The following is a 23,479-nucleotide window of genomic DNA, read 5'->3' as shown; positions in this document are numbered from 1 at the left end:
TCCCACATGCTGCGGGGAAGCTAAGCCCGCATGCCTCAACTACTGAGCCCAGGTGCCTCAACTAGAGAGCCTGTGCGTGCCCGCAAACTACAGAGCCCACATGCTCTGGAGCCCAAGCGCCACAGCTACGGAGCCTGCGTGCCATAACTAGAGAGCCCATGTGCTGCAGCTAAGACCCGACGCGGCCAAAAATTAAATAAATAAATAAATATTAAAAAAAGAAAGAGATAATCCATGGAAAGGGGATTCTGCGCTCAAAAAGTTGGGGAAATGCCACTCGTTACCTCCCCCTCTTGGAGATTCATGTGCACATTTATACAATAAAGGTCCTGAGAAGGCCTGTAAACCTGGGAAACCCTGGGAAAGAATCCCGGGAAAGCTTTTTATCAGGGTTTTCATAACTTACTTGACCACAGAACCCTTTCTGGGGGGTGGTGGGCAGACATCTGTTTCAGTGGTCTTCCACGGGTCAGAGTTTAGAAACTCCGGTGGTGTGGATGGGCTTTTGGGCCCTGGGAAGAAATAGGTGGGTCCCCGCTGGACTGACAGTGGGGCCGATCAGTGCTGGCATTTGGGGACACACCCATCAGGAGCTTCTCAATAGGCCTGGATGTGTGGTGTGGGGGCTGTGCGGGTGTGACCAGTTCTACAGCGTGTGCCTGTCAGTTGTTTTGTCCTTTTCACGTTTTCTCCAAGGTGTAACGTGGCTAGCTGATATCAGTTTACATGACCCAGTCAGTATTTCTGTCCTGGATGAAAGCCATGACCAGTCGAACCCAAAGAGCAAAGCCATTCCTGAAGCTTCTCCACAAGCTAGCGATGAGCTGGACAGCTTTGCCGTACCAGCGAGTCTCGAGCAGTACGTGACAGTGGTTCCCAGCAAACTGAGGCTCGTCTCCCTAGCGGGCTTCATCCTGCAGAAATGCAAGGTAGGTCTGGGGACTGGGTCCAGCCCGATCCGGGGAAAGACCACAGTTTTGTTCATGTCGGGCATTGAGGCAGTGAGCTGAGACACACACAGAAGTTTCCAAACTGAGCTGTGGTGCAAGCGCAGACCTTAGCAGAGATCTTCTCAGTCAGTGGTTCTAGGATTGCGGTGAAGAGTCCGAGGTCACTGATGGCCATCATGTTCAACTTAAGATCTGCCTCAAATACCTTTCCTGGGACTGATACCGGCAATGTCGCAGGTGGTACACACACGATGGATGTGAGGCAGTACAGTAGCCTGTGCTCGTGTTTTTGAAAGAATCATCGTGTTTGTATATTTACTAGATTCACGTGATAACTTTCTCTGGTATGTGGGGAGATAGTAGGTGGAAGGGCTTGAGGGTGCAGCTTCTAGACTGTGTGTGCAGAGTTCCCGCCAGGGAGTGCCATGCGTGGCGGGACCGAGTGAGGGAGAGGGACACAGCTAAGGGCAGCTTCGCTCTGAAGCATAATTGTTTTTCTCAGATGCAAGAGGCCGGTTCGAGGTTGCAGCTATGTCATTTTCCTGTCCTACATTCTTTGTAGTGTGGAGGATCTGTGTTATTTTTTAAAATAATTCAAAGCCATCTGTCACCTCTGTTTCCAGATCGGGGCTAGCCTGCCCGTGTGTTTTAGAAAGAGATTCATTTCAAGTGTCACCTGATCTTAAAAACACGTGGTGGTTTTTCCCCCTTTGTATCGATGTAGTTTGAGAGAGACCAGAAGTTGATCATCTTTTTCTCGAGTTGCGAGCTGGTGGACTTCCACTACAACCTCTTCCTCCAGACCCTGCTGAGCGGCTCAGGGGCCCTGGCCCCAGGTGCGTTGCCATGTGCCTCCACGCGGTTAAAATTCCTGCGGCTGCACGGCGACCTGGAGCAGGAGGTGAGCCTGTCCTCCCGGGTTGGCCCTGGCTTCCCTAGGGACCCCGCTGGGCCAGGGGAAAACGTGGCTAAAGTGGGCGACCCACCAGAGGGCAAAGCGGGTGACGCAGCTGTGTCGCTGGGGCGGGGGGGAGCCTATTGTTCCCGTTCGCTTTGCTCCGGGAGCTGGTCTCTTCCACCCGAGAGAGCTCGCGGGCCCAACTTGGCCTGACTGTACCCCAACCAGCTGTTAAGGCAACAGAGTACCACTAAGTAGCTGGCACGAGGGAAGGGTTTTGCCTTTTTAGTACCCAGTGTGTAATTAGGGCTTGATGTCTTCAAATTAAGAGCATTAATGGAGCTAAATTGTGGCTCCCATATGGTACTGCTGAGCGTGACTGCTGTCATTGTCAACAAGATGCAGCGCTTTCACTCGGAACGCTTGGGTTGGGAGAGGACGCTGGCTTCCAGAGGGGCTGCAGGGGCTCAGCGCTGGCGAATATTTTTGATCAGGAAGAAGAGTGGAACACTTTCCTCATCTTAGGTACTTAGCTACGTTCACTCTCATTCCACTACTGGTAGGCAGGCCGTCCATGTAGGGAGTCGAGCGGGGTGTAGAATGAGATGAACTCTCTGGAATTGTGGCAGGAAGGACAAGCAGGGCTTGGAAAAGGGAGGCATCTTGTCCTAGAGCAGAGGTTACCAGGCAGCTTAGAAAATTAGAAAGCTTGAAAGAAAGCCAGAAATTGGAATAAGGTTTGACTAGAACCACCTTTAAAAATCAGGACATTTTTAGAGCTAAAGGAGACATTAAAGGTCATCAAGTCCAGCCCCTCTTTTCGTTTTTGCTTTTTTTTGTTTTAATAATTAAGGAAACGGGGGTTTAGAAAAGTGAAGTTGCTCAAGGTTACTCAAGGACACAGCTTCTTTTTTTTTATATAAATTTATTTTATTTATTTATTTCTGGCTGCGTTGGGTCTTCGTTGCTGCGCGCGGGCTTTCTCTAGTTGCAGCGAGCGGGGGCTACTCTTCCTTGCGGTGCGCGGGCTTCTCATTGCGGTGGCATCTCTTGTTGCGGAGCATGAGCTCTAAGGCGTGCGGGCTTCAGTAGTTGTGGCTCGCGGGCTCTAGAGCGCAGGCTCAGTAGTTGTGGTGCACGGGCTTAGTTGCTCTGCAGCATGTGGGATCTTCCCGGACCAGGTCTCGAACCTGTGTCCCCTGCATTGGGAGGTGGATTTTTAACCACTGCGCCACCAGGGAAGCCCACAACTTCTTATTTAACACAAGACTATACAGAATTTCCTGAATATTCCAGCTTTAGTTCTGTAAACTCTTAATTTTTACCTTCAGGGTCCCCAGTTCAATCAAGTTTGTTGATTTCATAATGTAATGCCGTTTATGGGTTTGTTTGTTTGTTTTTTTTAACTGATTTTATCAATATTCTAGGTCTGTTTTCTGCAGAGCCGTCATGCGGGGTGGGTGTGAGGATGATGAAGGAACTGGATGTGGACTCAGAAGGATCTAGGGGTTTGAATGTGTCAACAGAAGATTCTGCAGTTAGGTTATTTCAGACCGTGCGTCTCTCATTGTAACAGGGTGGTACCTGGGTAGGGTGTTTACAGCCGTGTGCTCTGGGGGCAGACTGCTTGTGCTCTGGTGCTGACTCTGCCATTCACTGGCTGTGTGACCTCAGGAAAGCATTTAACCTCTCTGTGCCTCAGCGTCCATGCCTCTGAGGTGGAGAGAACAGTAGTACGTCCTTCTTGGAGTTGTTGTGATGACTCACTGAGTTCATGCAGATCAAGTACTTAGTACGTGGCCTGGGGCAGAGTGAGCTCTGGGTAAACGTCAGGTGCCATTATTGCTGTTATTTCTCTTTCAGGAAAAGTGTAGTTTTTTCATCGTTTAATAATTGTTAGTAGTTTACTTGTCTTGTTTATTAAGTGTTTAGCCTTCACACCCTCCCTATGAGATGGGTAGAAGGTGGCAGGGAGGATCTCTGTATTTCATTTTCTAAATGTTGGTGCAGTGTCTTGTCCCAGGGGACTAAGCTAAAACCGTCCCCATCACGTCTTCCTGGCTTGTTACCCTGCCCCCTGCTCCACCTGACCTTAGTGTGGTCTCCCGAAGTGACCGACGTGACCCTAACCAAGTATAAGAGCATCAGAGAGGAGCTGCTGTTTGAAGAAGTTGCTGCATGACAGCTGTGATGGACGCTGAGGACTTTGGTAGTTGTGTTCCTTACCCCAGATCTGAGTACAGTGTGTCTGGACTTTAAGGTTAGTTTCACAGGCTTTTATGAACTTTCCTGATTTTTTTCTGATTTTGACTCTACAGTGCAGCCATAAATTCCGTGGGTTCAGATCTCAGTTCAGTCCTGTATTAACAGTGTATGCACGTGCCTTGGGCAAGTTACTTAACCTCTCTGTGCCTCGGTTTCTTTCTCTGGAAGTGAGGGTGGTGACAGTACCTGCGCACTGGGTTGCTTTGAGGATCGGACGTGTAAAGTGCAGGCCAGCGTCTGGTACCTGGTACACACCCTACGTGCCGGTTGTCATGTCCACTGCGCTCAGTGAGGTGCAGCCTGGGGTCCAGTCACGTGATGGAATGTGTACCCGCGAAAGACCAGAATGAGGTATACCTTGGTGTCAGAGCGGAAAGAGAGACGTCACTTCCTTCTTTTTTCCAAATCTTCAGTGATTTGGGTATATTTCCTTTTTGTTATTGTTGCTGACAGATGGACATGGCCAAGCCTTAACTGCTGGCAACACTGTGACTTAAACACACCCCCAGTGTGGCCCCTGCAAGTTCATGCCCAAGGCCTTTTGGTCCAGCAAGTCTGCCTTTAGGGGTTTTCCCCAAGGGAATAGTTAAGCATGAGCACAGTGACTTACCTACAGACCTGTTTATCGCAGCGTTGTCTGTGATGGTAAGCAGTGCAGACAACCTCAGCTGTGTCAGGAGTGGGGCGCTGGTCACGTGGAGGCGGGGCTCCCATTCAGCTGAATACGGTGTAGTCGCGGGAGACGAGGCGGTTTGGGGCTGTTTATTGGCATGAAAAGATGTCCACATTCAGTTGATATATGATAAGAGCATGTTAGGGGTGTAAGAACCATGATGCCAGTTTTTAAGCCAAATATTTGGTTATGTTTCGCCTAGAAAGGGGCTCAGGAAGCTTCAAGGTGTTGCCAGCGGTGGTGGTTTGTTTTGAGTGGTAGGATGATTTAATTTCCTTCCTTTGACTTGAAGTATTATTTTTCTACAGTTAAAATATATGGCTTTCATAATTTGAAAATCTTTTTAAAAATCAGTTTTTAAGAAAATTGCCCCATAGGAAAGGTTGGTTGTTGTTCAGCCTCTAGACCACCTGTAGAAAAGGTGTTAGAGTAAATTCTGAGTTGGGAACCCTGAGTGCAGGAACGTGTGGCCTTTGGCCCTCCTTGCTCTGGGTGTTGGCCGTTTCTGGAGGGCGTGGCCGCCTCCCCCCCGACCCCCGCATTGTCTTAATGAGACGTGCTGCCCTCAAAGCTTGTTACTCTGCCGCAGTCCAAGAAGCCTGGTCGTGTAGGTATAGGGTCTTGTTGGAAGATGTGAAGAATCCACTTCTTCCTCTTCCTTGGCAAAACCTTTCTCTCTGTGCCTAAAAACAGTTATAGCAGTAGAAAGTTGGGAGGGTTATGAGAATCTAAGCCTACCTTGCTGGACTCGATCTCAGAGTTACAAAGGCCCTATTTTTCCTTGTTTTTGCAGGAAAGAACAGCAGTGTTTCAGGAATTCTCACATTCCAAAACAGGGGTTCTGCTCTGCACGGTATGTACCATTCTGCGCTCCGTGGGAAGGTTGACAATTGTTGTGATGGTGGTGGCAGGCTTTCGTCTCCTGACGATTTGCCTTGGGGTCACCGGCCCCACAGGGAACAGGAATTCCGGGGGCCTCTTGGTGTGGCTGGTCTCTTTGCACTCCTGGTTTGCCACCTTACTGCCGCAGATAGCGGGCTGCCGCCGCGTGGAAGACTTGGCGATTTGCTCACTAATAGTGGCAGCTGTTTGTCTGAAAACGTGTGAATCTTGGCGATTTCTCTCCACCAAGAACTTGTAAATTACAGCTATCGGGAGTAATTAGAGCTGAGAAAGTCTTTTCACAACAAAATCACTCCGCTTGCCTCTGCTCACCTTCTCTTGAAGGAAAGTAGATGCGCTTGGACAGAGTCTATGTGCTGGTGCCCAGAGCTGTCATCTGCCCTGCAGTTTTCAGGGCCGCTCACTCGGCCTCAGTCTTTGCAGTCGTGGGTAGCCACCTCCTCCAGCACCGCGGTGACCTTTGTCGTGCACGTCTCTTGTGATCTTTTGAGATTGAAAACTCACACCTTCAACGTCCCTGCTTCTCTGGGGACTCACTTCACCAAAGTTGCTGCTGGCTCCCAAGATTAAAATGCCTTCCCTGTTTGTGCCATCTTGGAAGATGTAACTTAATCCCCAACTGGTTATTTGAGAAATCCCTATATATACAGTAATGAAATTGCACCATCAAGTTAGTCATAATCCTGTGAACAAGGGCAGAAGCAACGACGTTCAGCTACTTGAATGCCTGTCTAGGCCTCGTTTAATGCAATTACTTTTTAAGGAACTCCTGTTCTGTATTTAGTTTTAAAGTAATGGAGATTGTTTTCTCTCTAAATTGAGAGTTTGTGAGCGAGTGCAGCTTTGTTTCTCGTGTGTGTATATATGCACGATCATCTACAAGACGGCCTGCCCGGTGACCTGCGGATTCTCACGTGTGTGTGGCAAACAGTGGTTCCGCCGGCTCTGGTCCTTCAGATCTGAGAGCAGTTGCTCCTGGAATGCTTGCCTCAGAAGGAGATCTGAGTCTGACCAAGTAGCCCTTCTCTTTATGAAGCCCACCAAGTCAGATGCTTGTGTTTGCTCTAAAACTGTCTTCACTTGCCTGGTCTAAAGCGAAGATGAGTCCAAGTAATCTATTTGATAAAGAACTTTGTCAAAAATCCTCTGTCTGTTGACACTTCTGGAGCCTGACCCCTTCCTGTTTCCTCTGTCTCCACTTTCCCTCTTGCTGCCTGTCCTTCAGCCAAAAAGGGCCCTCTTTCCATTGAATGTGTCATTCTTACTTTTTCTGGCCTTGGGGCCCTGGTACATGAGCTCCCTCGGCCTGGGACACGCCACGCTGACTTAAACTAACTCCTTCGTAGGCCGCAGCTTCAGTGGCAGTTTTTCAGGAAACAGAAGCCCCAGTTCTTCCCCACGAGGCACTCCCAGTGGGCCCTGCATTTCTTTATGATGCTCCTCACAACTGGTCTAGGTGTCTTCCCGCCAGACCGCAAGCTCACGAGGACAGGGACTGTGTTTCCCATCCCAGCGTCCGGCACAGAGTGGCAGGCGCCCGGTGTTTGTGGGTTAAGTGGGTGGGCAGCTGGGGCTCAAGAACCTCCATGCTGAGAATCACTGATACGTGCCTTTTTCTAAAGACTGAGGCTGAGATTACTATGCTCGCTCGTTGGGGATACTACTCAGCCACAACAGAGAACGAAGTAATGCCCTTTGCAGTGACATGGATGGGCCTAGAGATGATCGTACTAAGTGAAGTGAGCCACACAGAGAAAGACAAATACAGGAGGATATCACCTATATGTGGAACCTAAAACGTGATACAGTGAGCTTGTTTACAAAACAGAAACAGACTCACACACATAAAACAAACTTACGGTTACCAAAGGGGAAAGGGAATGGGGGAGGGATAAATTAGGAGTTTGGGATTGGCAGATACAAACTACTGTATATAAAAGAGGTAAACAACAAGGTCCTACTGTATAGCACAAGGAACTATATTCAGGTTCCTATAATAAACCAAAATGGAAAAGAATATGAAAAAGAATATGGGGCTTCCCTGGTGGCACAGTGGTTAAGAATCCACCTGCCAAAAAAAAAAAAAAAAAAAAGAGTCTGCCTGCCAATGCAGGGGACATGGGTTCGAGCCCTTGTCCAGGAAGATCCCACATGCCGTGGAGCAACTAAGCCCGTGCACCACAACTACTGAGCCTGCACTGTAGAGCTCGCGAGCCACAACTACTGAAGCCCGCATGCCTAGAGCCCATGCTCCGCAACAAGAGAAGCCACCGCAACGAGAAGCCCGCGCACCGCAACGAAGAGTAGCCCCCGCTCGCCGCAACTAGGGAAAGCCCGCAAGCAGCAACAAAGACCCAACACAGCCAAAAATAAATAAGTAAATTTTTTAAAAAATGTGTGTATGTATAGATACACATGTATATATATATATACATATATAAACTGAATCACTTTGCTGTACACCAGAAACTAACACAACATTGTAAATCAACTATACTTCCATAAGAAATAAAAAAATAAATAAAATAGGAATTCCCTGGTGGTCCGGTAGTAAAGAATCCGCCTTACAATGCAGGGGACGTGGGTTCGATCCCTGGTCAGGGAACTAAGATCCCACACGCCGCGGGGAAGCTAAGCCCATGCGCCACAACTACTGAGCTCGTGCGCCTGGACGACAGCCCGCGTGCTGCAAACTGCAGAGCCCACGTGCCCTGGAGCCCGCGCAGCACAACTAGAGAAGAGAAGATCCTCACGCCACAACTAGAGAGAAGCCTGCCCACCACAACGAAGAGCCCGTGTGCTGCAACTTAGACCTGATGCAGCCAAAATAAATTTTAAAAAATAATAATAATAGGGCTTCCCTGGTGGCGCAGTGGTTGGCAGTCCGCCTGCCGATGCAGGGGACACACGTTCGTGCCCTGGTCCGGGAAGATCCCACATGCCGCAGAGCGGCTGGGCCCGTGAGCCATGGCAGCTGAGCCTGTGCATCCGGAGCCTGTGCTCTGCAATGGGAGAGGCCACAGCAGTGAGAAGCCCGCGTACTGAAAAAAAAAAATAATAATAATAATAATAAATCTTTAAAGAAAATGAATAAATAAAATTTTAAAAACTTTGTAAAACAAAATAAAGAATTTAGTTTTACCTATGGCATTCTCTCAAACATTCCAATAAAGAATTGCTTGTGACATGAAAAAAAAAGTGCTCACTGGGAATAAGTTTACTTTTTCATATATATGGTGTTATCTGAAGGGTGAATGTTACAGATCATCTGTATTAAAACAGAAGGCAGGGCTTCCCTGGTGGCGCAGTGGTTGAGAGTCCGCCTGCTGACGCAGGGGACACGGGTTCGTGCCCCGGTCCGGGAAGATTCCACGTGCCGCGGAGCGGCTGGGCCCTTGTGCCATGGTCGCTGAGCCTGTGCGTCCGGAGCCTGTGCTCCGCAACGGGAGGGGCCACAACAGTGAGAGGCCCGCGTACCGCAAGAAAAAAAACCAAAAACAGAAGGCAGTGTGTTGGAATTAGGACCAGAACAAAATGCTTTATCTTTGACCCTTAAGATGCTGGATTTGTCCCCGGTGGGAAATTATTGAGTCTCCTAGTGTGCAAATGCTGCCCTGTTTTTTACAGACACGGGTGAGCTCTAAGTCTCAAAGAAAACTCCAGGTATTTGAAGTTCAGTTTTTTGTTTTGTTTTGGGGTTTTTTTTAGTAGCTCTCCGGAAGAAAAGATCATTTTCTGAAATGTGATTCTCGGTGGGGTCAAAAGCACATGATGATTTTCCCTGTCCTGTTGGCTGCTGCCTGCAGGCAGGTGATGTCAGCTAGATGAGGAGAACCTTTGGCTTGGCACCTCTGCCCCCTGCCAGGCCCGCGTGCCACGTGGAAAGCAGGCTCTCACTTGCCATGATCTGATTTCTGTAAGCCCCTTGGTGCGTGTTCTCGTGCTCGCCCAGGCCACGTCCAGCATGCGGAGCCTCAGCCAGCCTCATCTCTTCTTTATTCTGCTTTAGGAAACGACTAGAAAAGAGCTGGGTGGGAGCTCACGCCTCCCCACTTCCAAGCCAGGGTACAAGCCCCGAGCCCCCAGTGGGGAGAAGTTCTTCTTTCCTGCCCAGTCTTCCTTCTCCTTCTGCCGTGTTCGTTTGCTATAGGCGGAAACTTGGGGTGTCTGAGAGGCTTTGGCTGTGATAGGTGGGGCCTGGGTTGGGGAGATGTTGTCACTGCATCCTTTTCAGCAGCCTGTTACGTGCCGGGCTCTGAAAGCTCTCCGGGAGCATCCTGGGTGTTAATGAGCAGCGGGGCCACAGCAGGACAAGGCGGATGGCAGACTCGCTTCTTTGGATAAAGGGGAAGCACTTGTGAATGGTTGCGTGGGGACTTTCCCTCTTCGTACCGTATCTTTTGCCATTTTGATTTATCATCCCAAGATCATTTTAATGAGGTCAGAAGACTGACTGTCTTGTGTGAGAAGTTGGGAATTGTGGTGTAACCACACAAAGACTCACAGTTCTGCTGTTTCCTTTACTTCTAGAAAATCCCTCCCTCAACCCCATTTTCCTCCCTTATATCTTTTCTATTGTGAAGAAAGTTAAAGGTGTGTGTGTGTGTGTGTGTTTCCTTTCATCTTAAACATCTTAAAAGCAAGAATCTTCTTAACTTCATGCAATCTTGCGGGACCTGGTACATGGCTGTATAATGTGGGTTCTCAGTACACGTGTGACCGCGATGAGTCCAGAGTCTGGGCAGAGGTGAGAAGATGGTCGGGGAGGAGAGACCAGTCTGGGAAAGAGAAGTCCTTACATATTTGAAATGTAAATTTGTGTCCTCTAGAAAACTGGATCTAAGAAGAACCCAAGTTAAGGAGGGAGCAAGTATTAGCAGGAAGGAGTCATTTGGAAGTTCAAAGCCCACTTTCCTCCATGGAGTTAAGAAATCCAAAGAAGCAGAGTGTCTCCTCCGGCTTATGGTGAAGCACTCACCCTAAGCCAGAGGTGTTTTCGATACCACTGTTGAGTTGAGGGGTTGGGAAGGAGAAGCCCCACCGAGTGACTGGAATGTGGTGTTTCCAGGCTCCCTCTAGTTTTAGGGCTGATGCGTGGCCCTCCCTGGTTGTCCCTGGATGTATGTACCCAGTGCCTTGGCCTTTTCCCAGCAAGGAGAGGCGCTTCCGGCTCCACCTGCATCTGCTGGCTGAGTATCCCTTGGAATGCTTTGTGCTCGTCCACACCTGCCTCCTTTTTCAGAAGATACCTAAAGCACCTGTGCTGCTCTCCGCCACCTTTTCTCTCTCTCTCTTTTTTTTTTTTTTTGCTCGAAACACACCGTTAGGTCTGTGCGGTTCTTAATTTCCTCTCCTCCTGGGAAATTTCGCTGTGCCAGGCGGCCAGGAGACAAAGGAGGGGGGCTGTAAGCATCCCGAGAATGTCCCTTCAGCACCCCTGAAGACATGGAGACTTTCTCGGTTTCCTCTGGGGTATGCTTTTCAGGCGAAGTTTACCTTTTCCGCTCGTATTTCATTAGTGTTAATGGCAAGACCATTTGGAGATGGTTGGCTATTGACTCAGTTACGCTAACTCATGCTGCCAGCTTTTTGGCGGCTCCAGCCAAGATCTCGCGCCTCTGACAGCTTCTGCGCTGTCTCCTTCCCCCTCTGATTACGCAGCCCAATCTGTCACCCGGACGACGGGGGCCTGTGCCCCGCTGATGGCTTTCCACACGCCGCAGTAATGACTTTGGCAGGACGGGAAGGCAGCAGAGGCGAATTTGCTGCGTCCCTTGCTCGGAGAGCCGCAGGCCCCCTCTCCCTGTTAGTAAAAGCACTTTGTGAGGTTCTCGGGTAAATAAATGAGTCATTTTAATCCAACTGACAGGCTGGCACCTGAGCAAGCTGCCTTCCATCTGTACCCCTTGGTCCCATGGAGGCGGCCAATTGTCAGACCCATGGACTTGAAGGCCTGACTGGTGAGTGTCTTTCAGAATTGACTTTAGCGATTCTTTTGCCCTAATTAGGTTAAAGGAATACAGGTGGGTTGGATCTAAGTTCTAAGGGTGGGCGGAGAACCGAAGGCTTTCCTGAGTCTTGTGCAGGTCAGTTTCCTGTGGCTCTGGTGCTGCTGGCTGACAGCATCCGGGAAGATGGAGCCATGTCCCCTTCCTCTGTGGTCCTCCGCCCGGGTCGGGTGGATGGGGTGTGAGGGGGGAAGAGAGCCGAGAGGCTTTAAATCCCCACCTCATTGCCTCCGTCGAGCTCTCATTTCATCACGAACTGGAACACTCAGACTGACGATTCTCAAGACACTTTGCACGTCCACTGTCTCATTGGATCTTCACAGCAACCTCGGGCGATAAGTAAATTGTAGCCATTTTATAGGTGGGTAAGCTGAGGCTCAGAAAAAGCAGAGGTGACTTGCCCAGATTGGTGGCTGCTGAAGTGGTCTTAGAGTCTGGTTCTCCCTGTTCCTGCACCGGCAAGATTGCTCCACGCTCAGAGTAACCTCGGCTGAGACTGGAAAGAAGTGCTTAAGGAAATGGCTGGTGAAGTCCGAGCAGTGGCTGGCTGTGAGGTGCCCCCACCCCAACAGCAGAAGTAGTGGGCGGTGGGAAGGTCATCAGCCTAGTGTCCTGAGCCGATTGCCCGGCCCGCGTAGGAAAGAACCGTGAGCAGTCCTGATGGTGGGGGCCGCCGTGCCTCCTAACTCATCGTCTCAGCGTGTTTGTACCCGGAATGGCTTTCCTAACACCGTATGCTAGTTTTGAGATTCATCTGTGTTTCTTAGTTGGATTTACTAAACCGACGAGCATTAAATTTTTTACAAAGCTTATCTGTAAAGCTCAGACAGCCCACTGTGTACCTCTCCCAGTGCGGAGCACTTAAATGAAGTAAGTCATTTCTTAACAAGAGCTTCACAGATTTAAGAACCCGTCAGTTTTTCTAAAGACAGTGACTGTGGTTAGTGCAGAGAATGCTCTAAATTGTGTTTTCAAAGGCATCGGCTCTGGAACGTCCGCCTTCAGCTTTCAGGGCACCTGGGAGCTGTCAGAAAACACTTCCTGGGTGGTTGACACGCTTTTAATACATGAAATGTCTACTTAACATTTATAAATGCAGCCTCTGGCCACCGTTCAAAGGAGACCCACAAATCCCAGGTGGGATTTAATCAGAGCGAAGGCAGACCAGCCCTGACCTGCCTGCAGTGGTCTTCTGGGTGACTTAGATGATGGTGGGACAGTGTCTTCCTTGAATCCTGCCTCTGACCCTGGAGGATAAGGGTGCGATTGTTTTAATGTGCTTCTTACAGAACTTTGCATAGGATTGTTATTATTTTTTTTAATTTATTTTTTTGTGTGTGGTACACGGGCCTCTCACTGCTGTGGCCTCTCCCGTTGCGGAGCACAGGCTCCGGACGCGCAGGCTCAGCGGCTGTGGCTCATGGGCCCAGCCGCTCCGCGGCATGCAGGATCTTCCTGGACCGGGGCACGAACCCGTGTCCCCTGCATTGGCAGGCGGACTGTCAACCACTGCGCCACCAGGGAAGCCCAGGGTTATTATTTTTTAAAAAACCTTATATACCTATAAATTCTTAGTGATACTGAAAAGCGAGGAGAGAGGAGGAAGAGCTGTCCTTTACAGAAGAATGCCAGTTATAGAAATGGAAGGAACGATAGGCTTAGAAAGCCATCATTTTGTAGACATCAGGGTAACAACTGATACAGACAAGTAGCATCGAATGATACTAAGACCACTGGGCAAAATGTTCTGGGAAACAGTCTCAAAGTTTCCCTCCTGAGGTTACTCACTCATCGCAAAGGAGAAAGGTACCGTCACAAGGGAGTGAGATGGTGGATGCCACCTGCTCCAGTGACCGAGCACAGCGTCCCCAGCACAGGACAGACACCCTGCCTGTATCCTGAGGTCACGTGCTGGGCGGTACACCCCACCCTGATGTCGTTCTGCCAGAACGCTCCCCCTGAATCTTACTATGAGGAGACAGAAAAGTCCAGATTCTGGGATGTTCCTCAAGACACCTGGACTCTTCAAAAAAGGATTGTTATCCAAAAAATAAATAAAAAGAAGAAATGTTAAGGGTGGGGATGCAGTTCTACGTTAAGGAAGTCTAGAGGGCTATAATAAAAATAGAATGCAATGATCTAGGCTTCAGTCCTGGGTTAAGAAAGGAAAACAACTATAAAAATTGTCTTAGGTACAAGTGGTGAAATTTGAACGTGGACTGATTGTTATAAAATAAACTTATTTCGTGTGAAGTTCTTAGGTGTGGTAATGGTATTGTGATTTATGTAGAAGAATGTCCTTTTACTTAGAAGACATGTGCTGAAGTATTTAGGGGCAAAATGTCATGATACTTGCAAGTTCCTTTCAGATGGTTGAGAAAAACACATGTGTACAGAGAGGAAAAAAGCAGCTGTGCCAGTGTTTAGCAATTGGTGAATCAAGATGAAGGACTGACAAGTGCTCACTGTACTATTCTTCCAGCTTTTCTGTAGGTTTAAATTTTTCTAAATAAAAATGCAGGGTTGTGGGGAGGGGGGAATAATGTGCATTCGTCGTCAAAAGAAAAACAAAGCAAACAACGCAGGAAACTGCGAAGAGAAAAGTAAAAATTGCCCCAAATCCCCCTACCTCGAGATAACCACAGTTGACAGTTTTGGTGAACCTCCTTCCAGGTGTTGGTTCTCTGCTTATCGATCCATCTGTGCATTTATCCATTAATCCCTCTGTCTACTTAATGTCTTCTGTTTTTGTTACCCTCTCTTTCTTCCTGGATTTTTTGGTGGAAGAAAGACCATTTGTCCTTCAGGACGCTCCACAGTGCGTCCCTGTGGTGCTGTTTACCTTGTCCCTGTCGCCCTGCAGTAGGTCTAGGCACTTGTTAGATTCCATTGCTAGGGTTTTGTTTTTGTTTTGGCAAGAATATGTCAGAGGTGATATTCTGTCTTTCCTACTGCATGACAGCTGGTTATCGTACTTTTTTTTTTTTTTTTGCGGTACGCGGGCCTCTCACTGCTGTGGCCTCTCCCATTGCGGAGCACAGGCTCCGGACGCGCAGGCCCAGCGGCCATGGCTCATGGGCCCAGCCGCTCCGCGGCACGTGGGATCTTCCCGGACTGGGGCACGAACCCGTGTCCCCTGCATCGGCAGGCAGACTCTCAACCACTGCGCCACCAGGGAAGCCCTTACTTTTTAATTTTTAATTATGTTGAAACGTGGTCTCAGGGTCAGAATTATAAGGGCCCATTAAAGGAAGTCCAGCTTCCATCCTCATCCCCTCCCCCCATTCTCTTCCTTCCCGTATAGGTCACTATTTTTTATAAGCTTTGGGGTTTTTCCCTCCATTATTTCTTTTTCAAATATGAGCAGATATATTTGCATTTCCCCCATTTCTTACACAAACGCATACTATTCACACTCAAAACATAGCCTAGATATTCTCCACATCAGTACATAGGAACCTCCATTCCTTTTGTAGCTGTGTAAAACGCCGTTCTATGGGGTAGGTATTGCCGTGTTTTATTCAACCCGTCTCCTGCTAGACATTGGGGTTACTAACAGACCTGCAATTATAAATAGTGCTGAACTCGGTGGTTTGTGACCACCTAGATGAGTGGGATAGGGAGGGTGGGAGGGAGGGAGACGCAAGAAGGAAGAGATATGGGAACATATGTATATGTATAACTGATTCACTTTGTTATAAAGCAGAAACTAACACACCATTGTAAAGCAATTATACTCCAATAAAGATGTTTAAAAATATAAATGAATAAATAAATGAATAGCCTTGTGCACAGATGATTTTAAATTTTTGCCAGGGATGGATTGCTGGGAGATTGCTCAGGGTCAAGAAGGGAGATTGCTCAGGGTCAAAGGGCAAGTGCGTATGTAATTTTGCTGGATATTTACCAAATTCCCCACCATAGGGGGTTGTATTATTTTGCATTCCCACCAGCAGCATACGAGGGACACAGCATCTTTTTTGATAGTGGAGCCGTATACTGTAATATGGTCTTGGAAAAGTAAAGCAGACCTGGATTTCAGGGCTAGCTCTGCTTCTTAGCTGTGTGTCTGTTGTAGTTTCTTAGGACAGGGCCGAAAGTAAGCTCATCACACGAGATGAATTGTGCCGAAGCACAGCAGTAGAGGGCTGCCGCTCGCTCAGGCAAAACAGCGCCGTCTGTCCTGCTGTGGTAGCTTTTATTAAAGCATTATCTAGGTTTACATTTTTAAGACTTGTCTTCTTAACATTTCAGAAATGTCAAAGCAGCAACCTATGTTTTTATTAATTATACAAGCAAGAATTGGCTTTCGTGAGCACCTGCCGTGCTTCGTCCTTGAGCGCAAAAGCAGCACAGAGTTCCCACCATTATTCTGATTGTACTGAAGTAGCACAAGGGCATCTCCTTGCGTTCCCACCACTCTGATTATACTGAGGACACCTCATGGATCAGTGTCCAAAGCACTCAGTGCTTCTTCGCAGGCCTCCGGTTTGCCGGGGGGGCTCAAAGCAATCAGGACTGTTTGCAGTTCTGGCTTATTCGCCAGCCCCCAGTTTGCTGGGCGGGGGGGGCTCATGGGTCACGTCTCCTTTCCATGTCCTCAGTTATCCCACTACATGTGTCCCTGGACAAGTTACTTAATCTCTCTGAATCTTGGTTTCCTCTCTATCAAATGGGAGTAATAGTTGTCTGAGGCGTTATTTTTATTTATTTATTTATTTATTTATTGTGGTATGTGGGCCTCTCACTGTTGTGGCCTCTCCCGTTGCGGAGCACAGGCTTCGGACACGCAGGCTCAACGGCCATGGCTCACGGGCCCAGCCGCTCCACAGCATGTGGGATCTTCCCGGACCGGGGCACGAACCCGCGTACCCTGTATCAGCAGGCGGACTCTCAACCACTGCGCCACCAGGGAAGCCCCTGAGGTGTTATTTTGACAATGAGTCAAGATAACGCAGGTAAAATGCTCTCCACCCTCTCTGGTGTGTAGTGAGCGCTCAGTACCTGTTGGCTGGGGCTACTCTTGGTGTGACTTGTGCTTGGAGGTGAATGCCAGGTGTACCTTTATTGCCAAAGACTGGAAGATTCCCGTTTTCTAGTCTCTCTGCCAGAATGGCCAGAACCCAGAGAGCAGAGTCTTTGCTCTTGAGCTGGCGACCAGCAGAAAAGGAGAGAAAAAAAATCTCCATTGCTTTTATACTCTTTGTCTGTCTGGTTGATGACTGTCTGATAATGACTTAGTTCTCAGGCCTACATGCAGATGATGTTCTTCTAGCGAACTGGGCTGTGGCCGCCTCACCTGCGGGTTCTATAGAACTAGCCTCTAAATTGGAATTTTACCCACAGGTGGACGTCGGTGGGTTCCTGAAGGTGTGCACATTCCTGGGGGGTGAGCCCTCAGAGTTTGCATTAGATCATCTAATGGATCCATGACCCCAAAAAGGTTGAGAAACTCTGTCCTAAGCCATATTCTTTTCTGTTTTGAAGGATGTTGCGGCTCGGGGCTTAGATCTTCCTCAAGTCACGTGGATTGTCCAGGTAATGTATTTAAGTTGTTAAGGTGCGAGCTTGAGGCCAGAATGTGTGATCATGAGTAGGTGCATTGGCTTTAAGCAGAATAATTATTATCGCCCTCTCGGGTGTTGCCCTGGTCACCAGGCAGCAACCAGCCCGATCTGCACAATTCTCCTGGCATCTTTCCTTAACCCAGCCCACCTGACCACTGCAGCACAGCCTGCAGACTGTACAGCCGTGGGAGGGAGGGGCAGGCTCCCCTGCTCACAGACTAATGTGTGTCACACACAGAGTTTTCAGCAAGCTGAAAATAACAGAAATTACCTGGGCCCCTGGGAGGCCTCTTCGTGTCCAGAAGGCGATGGCTCAGCTGTCCTGAGAGCTGTGTCCATGCACATTGACCTGCAGGGGGCAATTAAGGCCCTGACAGCATCTTACACATACCTCTAGCCTTAGATGCTTTGCCAGAGGGTAGAGGTGTTAGCGTTAGTCTAGTGGCTTTAGTTTTGTTTTTTCTTTTCCTTAGTCTGCAGAGTGGTATTTTTAAGCCCTTCTGTATGGGGGCCAGGGGACAGGGCCCTGTTTACGTGAGTCACGGTTTATTCACATTTTAGTGGAATTGCATGCCTGTCACTAGCTAGGAATCTCTGCTCACGGCACATGATGACTTTGCGACTAGAGGCATTGTGTCTTCTTTCCTGCTGTCCATGGAGCAGATTTGAAATAGGAAGGCGAGGATGATTTTAATGTGCAGGAGGCCAGGCACATATAATTGATCATTGAGAGCCTTCTTATAATTGTGGGTATTGATTAGTTTAATATGCCTGGCCTCCCATCATGTTCTTGGCCCTCTGGTCTTTGATGCATGTAGCAGCAAAGAAGAAAAGGGCAGAATGAGTACAGGGACAATTGGTGTTGACGACGATGACGTTATTGCCATAGAGAGCATCGTTCTGCTGAGTTAGAGCGTTGGCCCTTTTGCCGGGTCAGGAGCACTGTCCGTGGGAGCGGAGGCGTTTCCCTGCAGGAAGGGGAACGTGCCTCTCAACTGGCCTGCAGCTCTGCTCCGTTGGGACTGGGTGGCCTGCAGCGAGGCGGTGGAGACCTGAGTCTCTGTACCCTGTGCAGCGTCTTCCGTGGCCTCAGCCCCACTGCCCTGTCTACTGAGGAAGCAGGCCAAGGTCGTGCGGCCATCCTGCGCGAGTTTGCGCCCACCTGCTTGCATTCTCACCTTGCCCAGTCACCTCAGTGAAAAGATGCAAATAGGAAAATGAAGAGACCTGTGGAGAAGTGAAATTAAATAGGAGATACTGGGACGAGAAGACGTCTCGTTTATCTGAAACTTGGCCACTGTTCCTGTTGGCGTGTCGGAGCCTTGTTATTTCCAATGAAGCCAGGAGTTTCAGGGTTGAGTGACTTCTCCTTGTGATTGTGGTAGGGTAACCATAGCACCAGGATTTAATTCTTGGGATACCTGGAGGCAGGTGAGGGGTATTGCACTTCCAATTAATGGCAGTCCCTTGATCTGCGAATGCCTTCATTTTTGTTACCCTTTTTAGTACAACGCTCCGTCTTCACCTGCTGAATACATCCACCGGATTGGGAGAACCGCCCGGATTGGCTGCCATGGGAGCAGCCTGCTCATTTTGGCTCCTTCGGAGGCAGAATATGTCAACTCGTTGGCTTCTCACAAAATCAAGTGAGTCAGAAACACGGGGTTTCGGCTGATCTCACCTAATTAATTTTCTGTCGCCTCTTACAGTGGATGGGCCTTGTAAGCTGACGAGGAGCCATTAACCCTTGTGATCCCTAAGTGAGTCCCAGAATAGCCAGTGGCAAAGACTGAAACCCTTAACGCCATCAGCACATGACAGTTTTCATTGCGTTGCCATTCCAAGGCGTAGAGCGATCTGTTGCGCGCTCTCTTTCAGGTAGAGGTCTGTGTTGGCGTTGCTCCTGCTGCGAAATCAGTGTGCACCACCCGCCCAGCCAGCTTCTCAGAGATCTCTCTTAGTCACCAGTTTTGTTTCTTGTAATTAATTAATGCTTAGGACCTTTAAAGTTGGAAAAATATAATGCTTTTGATTCTTTACACAACTCCCCCTCCCCCAGGAAAGGAAAACGAGGGAAGAAACCACGAGGGGCAGGTGAATTATGTACCACGTGTTTGTGGCCAAGGCTGTCCAGCTGCTGTCTCGTGTGCACCCAGTCAGATGGCAGCCTCTCACACCCCCCAGCGTCAAGCCCCCAGTTCCAGCCCTGGGTCGGGGACTCCACAGGGCTCAGCAGCATGGAACCTTCGCCAGGGGCTTGCATCGAACCCCGATCTCCCTGAGGAAAGACAAAGAAAGCAAAGACAGACAGAGGACAGTGGCTCGAGCTGGCCGGGGTGATTGCGATGAAAGCAGAGGGCATCCACCTGGGCCACAGAAATGAGTTTGTTTAGTCATGTTTTCCATAAAATCGAAAGTAACAGGCTCTGAAAATGGGCTTCTAAAGGCATGCGGTTTTTCACACTGATCTACTTTCACGAATTTCTTCTGCTCAGAGAAAGCACAGCGATGCATAGAATGTTTTTGGAGGCACAGGAAGAGCTGTGTGATGCCCAAGGTGGTGGCACGGTACACGCCGGGCACAGGAGTGGCCCAACTGCTCAGAAGCCACTCGGTGGCTTCCCCTGTCCCCAGTCAGACTTCAACACTCTCAGCACTCTTCCGAGATTGCTGGTGTGACCATTCGTGGAATGAAGCTTTCTCAGAAAATGTGCTTCACGCCCCTCAGTGTCGGGGGAGGTGAGGACCCGCTCCCGATGAATTCAAGAGGGCAAAAATGCAGATGGTGTGGGTTTTCCTCTTACGTAATTCTCTCATCTTGATACAGCTTGTCAGTTGAAGGAGTGGTTTTTGTTTGTTTCAGGAAGACGTGCATCTCTTCTCTTACTTGTGAGAGAAAATCTCATGTAGATCAGTCAACGTTTCACCAGGAGCTCCATCTCCAGCTGGATTCTGAGTCCCGGGGGCCGGAGGCCGTGTCAGACTTCTCACTGCGGCCCTTTCCGAGTCTAGGCGGCTCCCGATCAGGCAGTTACACTCCAGAAATACAGGGGGGTCGAAATGAAAACCTGTCCCAGCGCCGTAGCTTTTTCCCTCTGTCCCGGCGATTCGTGTATGTGTGGAAGGTATTCTCAGAGGTGTGTTGTCCCACAAGAGGAGGGACTCACTGCACCTTGGCAACCTCTCTCTGCCTCCATGGCTCCCTCCTCCTTCCATTCTAGACCCACAAGGTCACGTTCTCCCATTCCTCCCCGTCAGCAGCTCTCTCTGGTTGGCCTCCTGTGCTCGTTCACTGTGATGTGATCTCCTTGGAGAAACGGGTGCAGACAGTTCCGCAGTCAAAGGGTGATGGTGAGCACAGAGTTGTCAGCATAGATGCCTCTGCCTCTCTCCCTCTCATCATTGTTCTTGAATAAATGCCTTCCAGTTGATTGCTATGGAAGGTTCAAATGTAAGCCTGAAATTGAAAAAGGGAAAATAATAATTAGCACCAACATGAATCATTGGTGAGCTGGGTATATTTTAAAGGTATAAAAAGGACAGCCCTTGGGACTTCCCTGGTGGCATAGTGGTTAAGAATCCGCCTGCCAATGCAGGGGACACAGGTTTGAGCCCTGGGCCGGGAAGATCCCACATGCTGAGGAGCAACTAAGCCCATGTATCACAACTACTGAGCCTGCGCTCTAGAGCCCGCGAGCCACAACGACTGAGCCCATGCGCCGCAACTACTGAGCCCGTGCGCCTAGAGCCTTTGCTCCGCAACAAGAGAAGCCACCGCAGCGAGAAGCCCGCGCACCACAATGAAGAGTAGCCCCCGCTCGCCACAACTAGAGAAAGCCCGCGCGCAGCAGCGAAGACCCAATGCAGCCAAAAATAAACAAATTTATTTATTAAAAAAAAAAAAAGACAGTCCTCCCTTTTGATGATCTTTTCTGGATAAAGAGCCCGCAGCATTCATGGGAAATTCAGCATAAGGTTCACAGTCAGGAGAGAACTCGGTGATGCCAGAGACTTGGGGAGGAAGTTCAGAAGGACGAAGACTGGGCAATACCGCAAGGAAGAGATTTGGGTCTTACGTGCTGTAAGAATGTCCTTACGGGGGTGTAAGAACATTCAGTTAAGGGGCAGAGAGTTCTGTAGGAGTCCAGCCTCACTGGTTTCTGCCCTGAAAATTCACCTATTGAAGTGCCTGGTCCTGAACCACTGGCTGCTTCACCGGTGAGACGTAGTCAACCCGAGTGATGATCAGATCTGTCGCTGCGATACTGCCGTGCGTTACACGTGCTGATTTCTGTTGGAGGAAGGGCTGTATGTTGGGGATCTATATAGAAACTGTTTCTTTGGCTTAATAACAAAAACTAAATCTAATAAGAACTAATTAAAAAGCATGCCATGGAAAGAGGCAGACTTGAAGATTCTTGGAATACAGAAGGTACATGTCTAAATATCAAAAACAGGAGGAAGACGTGTGTGCCTGTTTGGTGCCTAAGAACCTGAGAGCCTGGCGGCGGGCTGCTGGGACGGCTGATGAATTACAGAGAAGATCAGGAAGGCAGGCGGAGGCTCTCAGCAGCAAGGGCTGTCGCAGGAAATCGCCGCCCGCCCCCAAACCCCCAGCGCGAGGAGCTCGCCCTGACAGTTTCATTGAGCAGGGCTAGAGACAGGTGCCCCGGGCCGCTTCGCCTCTGTCTGAATGCCCAGAACTTGGTCTCTGCAGCCTTCCTACTTCTTGGTGTTTGCCGGCTTCTTCACTTTTTCCCACTTCTCCTTTAAACGTGTTTCTAATGAAAGTCATCATTGGTTTATTAAAATGTAAATGCTTCCTCGAAATGTGTAATTTCGTAGATCAGGCATAAGACAGTTAGTTCCTTGAATCTATTTAGCTGTCTCTCTTCGTAGTGAGGTGGGATGATTCAGGTGTGTTGATAGAACCATACGTAAGCAGAGTAGATGTGCTTTGTTCCTCGGAAGCAGTGATCTCTTAGACTCGGAGGAAAAGGCCCTTTTCAACTGTGAATCACTCCAGTTCAGTCCCATCTCCTGTTCACTTAGGGTAGATGGTCCCCCAACATTGTCATATGGACACATACAGCCTACGAGCCGTGCCCTGGCTGAAGGTCAACATTTGAGGAAACTGTGCCTTTCTGTGGCATATTTAGTTCTTTGTATCCCTGGCTGCAAATGCCATTATACCTATTTTCTCTCTCCCCACTTCAGGATCTGACCCCAAGTTCTTATGTTGCTTTTACTTTTGTTTTTCTTCTTTTTTTTTTTTCCTCAAGAAAAGAAGTGATGAATAGAGGCAGGTCAGCTAGAAAAAGGAGAAGGCAGGGCTGGGCTCTGATTCTTACCTTCCTTCAGCTTTCCAGGCATAAATGAGATGCAAATTCAGTAGCCGTAACATTTCTCTCCCATATGAAAAACAGATTTTCCAGGAAGCCGCGAACATTCCCCCCCCCCACCGCCCAACTCCTACACTCTTGGTATGTACTCTGCATTCTCTGGTCGACTCTGTAAAAATATTTTCTGAATCCACGTGGCTGTGAGCTGGCAGCGAAGAAAGAACGGTGAGGGCTGGGGGCTGGGGGTGTACGGGGAAGCAGTGACACAGCTCAGGCAGATCATGTCACAGACATGACATGTTCATTCATAGCTTTGTCAGAGTCACCTTTGGGGGAAAGTCACCTTTGTCTTCTCCCACAGAAGAGGCTGCCATTCATGTTTTAATTTGCTGTTACATTTAGGAAAAAAAAAAAAAACAAACCCAACAACATACAAGAAAATCATTTATCTTTTTATGATCTGTTTTTCTCCCCCAGAGCTCCTCCTTCCCCCTTCCTCTCTCCCTGGGGAGTGTGTTTCCGTCCTCGCCTCTAACACAGGACTCTGCCGCGTGCCCTTCCTGGGGTGAAGGCTGGGGCCTTCCAGAGCCGTGGGGGACGGTGGGCTGTCCAGACTCCCCTGCCAGGCAGCTTGGAGTGTCTTATTCTGGCTGCTGACGGCTTCTGTTCACAAGGGAAGCCTGCGTTCTGGTTTCGGCCGTTCGCATGTGACTCTAGATCATTTGGTCCTCACCCCTGAATAATTAAGAGACTAGAGCAGCAAAGATCCCTCAGGGTAGATTAGGAGGGAGTTCTGTGCCATGATGGGCGATGGGCGTTGGCCGCCTGTTTACCTTCACTCAGGTGTTTGGTTAAGCCCCACAGTTCAGGGTC

The 23,479-nt window shown here is 49.1% G+C and overlaps 1 protein-coding gene across 1 annotated transcript in view; it reads left to right on the top strand.

Annotated features, from left to right (window-relative positions):
* Positions 1-23,479, top strand: part of DDX31 (DEAD-box helicase 31) — a 74,243-nt gene that overhangs the window by 20,016 nt on the left and 30,748 nt on the right. The window contains 5 exon segments of the mRNA XM_012532806.3: positions 697-929; positions 1,675-1,851; positions 5,580-5,639; positions 17,185-17,235; positions 18,771-18,910. Of these exon segments, the coding sequence (XP_012388260.3) occupies positions 697-929; positions 1,675-1,851; positions 5,580-5,639; positions 17,185-17,235; positions 18,771-18,910 (661 nt within the window).

Source organism: Orcinus orca, chromosome 6 (assembly GCF_937001465.1).
Source record: "Orcinus orca chromosome 6, mOrcOrc1.1, whole genome shotgun sequence".
NCBI lineage: Eukaryota > Metazoa > Chordata > Mammalia > Artiodactyla > Delphinidae > Orcinus > Orcinus orca.
The sequence above is the reverse complement of the archived record's forward strand: the minus strand, read 5'-3'. Positions and strand labels throughout refer to the sequence as shown.